This window comes from Eufriesea mexicana, unplaced genomic scaffold (genome assembly GCF_001483705.2).
Source record: "Eufriesea mexicana isolate 0111107269 unplaced genomic scaffold, ASM148370v2 scaffold100, whole genome shotgun sequence".
In the NCBI taxonomy this organism is placed as follows: Eukaryota; Metazoa; Arthropoda; class Insecta; order Hymenoptera; family Apidae; genus Eufriesea; species Eufriesea mexicana.
Genome location: NW_016908280.1, coordinates 2123951 through 2130461, shown reverse-complemented (window position 1 = coordinate 2130461; position 6511 = coordinate 2123951). Strand labels below are relative to the sequence as shown.

The following is a 6511-nucleotide window of genomic DNA, read 5'->3' as shown; positions in this document are numbered from 1 at the left end:
GTTGATTCTCACAGGTGACGATGGACGTTGCTCGTCTTTCATTGCTAGTCGAGGGATTCTGTAGTACGATGAGCAAGAAAAGGAAGGAATTCTAGAAATTATTCGATATCGATTTAATTCTTTTTCTTTTCAGTTTAATCGACCAACGTCTTCGACCCTATCCTTATGGGCAGCGAAAGAGCAAACTCATCTACAGTCGATACACTCTAGGATGTCAAACGCGGTGCATGGCCTGCAGAAGATGCTGGGATTGGGTCTCGAAACTGTCTTCGCGCCATCGCATCGAATTTTCCAGCGCGATATTCCTTTGGAAAGCAGTGGCGTGGCAAATGACGTTAACGCCACGTTGTATAAATATCAATAGAGGTCTCCATTCTGCTTTCTATTTGTGTAAACTCGTTTGAACCTTCGGGACGAACGTCATTGGGGACTGTCTTTCGAATCGAAGTTGTTAATAATTATATATAATAATTGAATACTCGTGACATTATAATATTATTAGCAATAATTCTGTCCGGTGTATATAATGCAATAATTTTAGTTACAAGGCACATATGCTACAACTTTCTAGAGACCTAGTTAGCTTTTCTAATAAAGGACTCGTGCAAACGTACGAAGCGAGTAATTCCTGTCGCATAATCGGCGAATTACATTGGTGGATCGACCGGGGAACTCGTTCCCGAACGATTACGTTAATTCCGCGAAAGCGTCGAATAAAATTCCACTGACTCGATGTTACGAGGAGTTTGTCGATTCAGCATGATCGAGGAGAGTTTCAGATGCGGAACAGACGTGCAAACGTTTGCTATTTAACGTGTGGCAAAAGTTCCTAGTGACCCAACTCGACGAAGTCCGTTTGGCTAGCGAAAGCTGCACTGTAATAATTGAGTTTCAAGCTTAATCGTATGGTTTAGATTCGGTTTGTGTGCCATGATTTAACCCAAACTAGAGGTTGCGCCGGATCGCTCGAAACGCAGGCTGGTTAACCGGATAAACGCGATAAATATAACTTCGTTAGAGCGCTGTGTTGTTGTTTGTTGAAATTCATCGACGTTGCTATTACGGGATAATCCCGATCCGGGGTGTACTTCGTAAAAGCTTGGAGATACCCGGGATCCACCTGAAACGCGTCGGACGCATTCTACCGACTAGGAGGAATAGCAATTGCGGTCTGAAGTTGCATCAACGTGTTCCATTTTCTATCACAGCGCGAACGTGTGGACGGGGGAAAAACATGCTGACAAACAGGCTGGCGAGTCGGAAGGAAAACAAATATAACCAGCGTCGTTATCTATGCACGCTTTTATTAAATAGAAAAATCAAGGTACTCGAACAGGTAGAAAAATCGTGGCTATTGTGCTCGACGCTCGTATAGAAGCGAATAACGGAGCGGCCATCAATGCCAACCGCTTGCAACGTTGATCCCCGGTTGTCCTTGCACAACTTCTCTCCCTTCCTCGTGCAGTGTGGACGCGATCGCCAACGCAATGTCAACGAATGCGCCTGTCTGGCCGTTAGCTCGCGCAAAACTCAGCGTAGAAAGGCTCGGCCGCGGCGACCAGTGTCTCTAATGGCTGCGCGTAACATCGGCCGGTCTCGCGATCGATCGATTTTTCTGTCACCTTGCAGCGACAACGAACGAGCGAGCAAACAAACAGACGACGGGGATAAGCAGTTTGTCCTACAACGGGTACAGCGGCGCCTTGAGCAGCGGTGCCTTGAGCAGCGCTGGCTTGAGCAGCAACGCCGAGGCACTTCCGGTTGAAACGGTGCCCGAGGGACCGGAAACTATGGCGGACGGCGCTGGCGCTGCGGCTACGACCACGTTGCTTAAGGGAGCCTCGGCGATTGCGATCGTAGCTGCGGGTGAAATGAAATTAACCCTCGCCGACGCGGAGGCTGCCGCGCTCACGGATTCACTCGTCAGCGTGCTCGAACTGGATGCCGAACTCTCGACCCTAGTTGACTCCGCAGTGTCTGCAAACAGACGGGTTACACGGCAATCCGGCGTATGTAAATCGTATCGATATCGCGAGATCCGAATAACACGGTCGTTGCTGATCTTCGTAATTTTGGATAAGGGTAGTTTGCCGAGTCGCTTACTCGATCGCTTTTGCACGAGTTTCGACACGCCAACTCTGCAAACCGTGAAATTTGCTTCTCCGTGTAGGATAAGGTAGGCAAAGCCTGTTGCGTGAGATTTTACGATTAGGCAATGTTCGTTAAATTGAACTGCTCTAAAAGGTTCATTTTTACAATTCGGCTACCGTACCTGTTACCGGACCAGATCCGTTACTGGGTCGCTCGGCGATTAACGTGGTGGAAACCGACACGTTGGCAACCGCGCTGGAAGCTGCGCTGACAGAAGCAGCCGCCGCTTTGGCAGCAACGGTTACCGGCTCGGTCGTGGTAGCATCGACGTTGGCCGGTAGCGGAGGAGCGGTTGGACCAGCGATGATTATGGGTCCGGTGGAGGGACCTATTACGGCGTTCGCTGACGCTATTCCTATTGTTTCCTTAATTGCCGTCGCGTTCGCCGATGCCTCCGTGGTCGATGATTCTTCTGCTCTTTCGATTGCAACAGCCGCCTTCGCTGACGCTGCAACGGCGCCTTTCTTTGTTTCTGCTTCGGCTGACGCTGCGTTATTGGTGTCGGCGATGGCGACGGAATTGTCCGACGGCGCTACCAGCGTTACCGCGCCAGCCGTCGCTCCTTTAATGAGCACTGAATCTTCCCGCGCACCTGGGGCGTCGGTTGTCTCTGGAAAAAAGGAAGACGAAGAAACCCAAAGTAAGAACGTTCCTCCGACAACTGTTTACGTTCACAGATTTTGTCACGGCTGCTTTTTCCGAGCAGGCCTTCCCTCCAGCCTATACAAATTTATCGACCCATTAAATCCGTGATTCGTAGAAGAAACGTTGCTACGATAAATTCTTCGCTTTATGTATCTCGTAAAAGGTGCACGGTAGTAATAAGACCCGACGCAGTTTTGCTTATGTAAGCAGAACCATTTTAAACCTAGCCCCTCTCCCGGGTCGTAAACATCCAGATTGGATTCCAAATCCTTCGAAACAACCCCAGATATTTCCAGTCCGTCCTCGAAACTTTCTAAACCGGCAAGAAGGATTACGCGTCAGCCTCTGGCCCGTGATGAATTACTTTGCGTGGCAGATGGCGCTGTCCGAGCGACGCCGGGAGACACGATGGTCACCGGCCCGGAGGATGATCCCTCGACGATCGTGGTCCCTGTCACGGGCCCAGCCACGACCGTCTGCGCCTCCTTCACCGGCTCCGTGGGTAACAAGCTAATCGCAGGTGCGAGTCCATAAACTGGTGCAACGAGCAGCGGTGCCGTGGATTGTCCGACGCCCACTATTTCGTGATAAGGCCAGCCGCTGGCGTGGACGGACGTCAGGAGAATCGATGCCACAAACCGTAACTGAAAACGGATAAGGAGTGATTTATTCCACGGACGAGTATCGGAAACGGTGGCGTGGGCTGTATCGACGACACGATAGTTGAAATGCTTCCCAGCCGATCTCGCCCATAAATATCTCTCTTATTAACTCGATCTCAGGGACACCTTCTCATCGTCACGGCTGAGTATCGCGATAATCGAACGCGGTCGTGCCTCTTTATTACCCGCCATTGCTCGGATGCAGCATCCATCTAACGAATCCGGATTCGAACTTTGATCTTCCATTTGCCGAACACGTCGGATCGGACCGGCCGAGCTACCTTGGCCTTTCGATACTCGAATGTCCATTATCCCCGATATCCATAACCGTGTTAATGACTTCGGAAATTACCCTTCCCATCCGCGTAATCTGCTCGCAAATGGAGGCTACATTCTGTTAACGATGTCAGCAATTTCTTCCAGCGGATTACACGAATGTCAACGGTAATAGGGATAACCAGCTTGATCATAGTTTAGCCGGCGCATGATCCATCGTCGCGCGCCGGTGTCAACGGTACGGCTGATTCGGGAACAATATCCGCCACGTATCTGCGCGATACAACGGCCACAGATAGAGTCGCACGCATCGCGAATTTGCATAACTCGGTTTTCCGGCAGACGTGCCGCGCATGAACGCGTCGTCGCCGCCACGGTTACGCGCGCCTACGTGGACAGCATCGGGCCAAAGCTTTTACGACCTCCGCGAACTCCTCAAAGGAGCGGGCCCCCTTCGTTCTACGTGTCGTCGGCTGACAATCGCGTTTCGTCCACCAATCGTTCGTTATTCGGCTTGTTCGAGCTCGTCCCAATGCCGCGTAATTGGAATTCGGGTCGAAGAGGATCGATCGAGATAAAGAACGTTGATTTCTCTCCCGTGGAACATGTCCCGACTATAGGATGCATTTTTCCAAGATCGATCTCTGACGAATAGGGGTCCTCGTTGTGGGAGAAATAATAACGGAATAAATTCGAAAATTTCACCGACGGTGCAGTTTTCTTCATCAGACAACGCGACAATTATCCGACGTATTTAAACGGAATCGATGGATTACCCGTCTTAATCAAAGTTACGGAACGCTATACGTTTCAATTATCCGACTGTCAGCCAACGTCCCGGTGCTCTATATATCAGTGAAACATTGGTCAGAGGCTAGGAGTCGTTCATATTTCACGGACGACACGGAAGTGCATTACGAGCTAACAGATTAAAGTTTTCTCATCAGGAACTGCCGCACGGATTCCTCTCTTCTCGTAACAATCTCTCCTTCGACTCGCTCGATGAGCTACGATAAAGTTTCTCAGCTTACCGGCAACTTCATGGCTGACCCGGTCGGCGAGACTCTTCTTTTCTCGTTGTCTCTGTCCCGCGGAATCTTCCCGGCGATCCGTTGTCGCCTACTGATCCATTTCGTGTCGGCCTGAACGGTTATATACTCCATTACGTGTAACCTCCGATGATGAGTAAGGAAAAAAGTCCACCGCGCCCTGTTTCCTTCGCAAAGACGCGGTCTCTTTGGAATTCCGTGCGCAGAAAAGCAGAACAAAGACCGGACGGCATGGTCTAGCTGCATGGTGGCTGGCCGACTGCCACTCGTAGACCAGTTTCCCGTCGACTACCACTTTCGATTATTAAGATGCGAGGCGGATTTTCGTCGGAATGCGAGGAACATTTCTTTCCTCAGACACTCCTGGTTATGTCCCTCTAATACACTCCTCTCTTCCTAAGAACCTTTAGCTTCGATTGTCTATCCGGGCTATCTTTTCGGCTCGGAATGCAATGGAACCTATCTCTTAGAGAGTCGGACTTATTTTTCTATACCACTATTCCTTTCTCCTCGCAAATCGATTGAGTTCGGAATCGATGGTATATCTGTATTATGATTTCTGCGTTGAAACGCAAGGAACCTATTTCCGGGGGGTCGAACATGGTCCACGTTATGAACGTTTACATCTAATTCTATACCTAAGCTGTCATTTTTATTTAGACCAAAATTATTCCCGGGTCATTTGTCTGATTGAAACTCGAGGAATCTTGTCATTTACAAGTGAAGCCTGTTTTAGAAAGGATTAAGTGTCAACACGGGTGCGACTGGATCAAGTAAGGACAAAGGATCTGCGAGATTAGCGATTTTATAGATATCCATCCCCTACCTGCGTTCGCCATCGCAGCCTCCGCAGAGGAATGGAGAGCACGGATAACATCTGGATGGAGACGTGTCCGAGTTGGACGGGTCGGATCGTGAAAGCTCGGGACAGCGGAGCGTGCAATATGTTTCGCAAACGAACAATTAAATTATGTTATTCGATCGCGCTTGCGCGCGCAATCGGAATATATAGCGCCGGGGCGGGAAACGTAGACCGGCGGAAAAAATGGCGAATTGGAGGCGCGTGGACACGGGCAATTGCTTTTCTATGTTGTAACGTTTGACTGGACTTTCAAGGCAGCATTTCCTGCTTTCCTGTATCGCGATCGAACATTTTAGTCTATCTCGCCGGCGTGTATTCAAGGCCGTCTAACGTAGAATCGAAAGTCAATTTCGCAACATCTCGCGCGGATTGCATCTTATGCACGAACCCTAAATCCTACCGTCGCCTGCGCATTTTTGCGCTCTCCCTCTTCGTCACGGGGAACCTTGGGGTCAATGGTGTTGGGCAGCACGCGCTGGGCATATGGGAAAAAATGAGGGGAAACGTAGAGGAGGAGGGAAATAAATGCATATATATACGTATTTGCGCGGTTGTAAAATATGCAAATTTATCCGTGGCCTGGTTTTCCGGCGCGAAACTTCTGCAACGTTCGCGCGCCATTGCGTGCGCAAACGCGCGCGCCATCGAGATTTCTGATGCAACATTGCCTCTGTGCGAGTTCATCGTTTTAGATCGCTGTCTTGATTTACGGATTCAAGTCCCGACCACGCCCGCTCGCGACACGCCGCGATAGCCTGGCCACTATGAAGCCGACTGACACGCGTTCGTACGGGGTGGATGACGTATATGCCTTCGACTATATAGATTGGAAAATAAGAGTATAAAAGACAAAGTCGAAGCTGGTA

At 49.9% G+C, this 6511-nt stretch overlaps 1 protein-coding gene across 1 annotated transcript; it reads right to left on the bottom strand.

Moving 5' to 3' along the window:
- Positions 1-1301: 1301 nt before the first annotated feature.
- On the bottom strand, positions 1302-4846 carry LOC108554959 (angiomotin). The gene is made up of 4 exons (XM_017910385.1): positions 4766-4846; positions 3161-3440; positions 2273-2761; positions 1302-1977 (listed from the first exon to the last, which is right to left on the bottom strand). Exons 1-4 carry the CDS (start codon positions 4775-4777, stop codon positions 1682-1684), a joined length of 1077 nt encoding a protein of 358 aa, XP_017765874.1. The 5' UTR covers positions 4778-4846; the 3' UTR covers positions 1302-1681.
- Positions 4847-6511: the final 1665 nt, after the last annotated feature.

Bases quoted from the DNA above. Each gene is read 5' to 3' on its own strand.
- LOC108554959 (XM_017910385.1), bottom strand. The intron at 2,762-3,160 runs GTAATTCATCAC...CCTTTTTTCCAG, and splicing joins AGCGCCATCTGCCACGCAAA to AGACAACCGACGCCCCAGGT. The intron at 1,978-2,272 runs GTACGGTAGCCG...GTCTGTTTGCAG, and splicing joins CGGATCTGGTCCGGTAACAG to ACACTGCGGAGTCAACTAGG.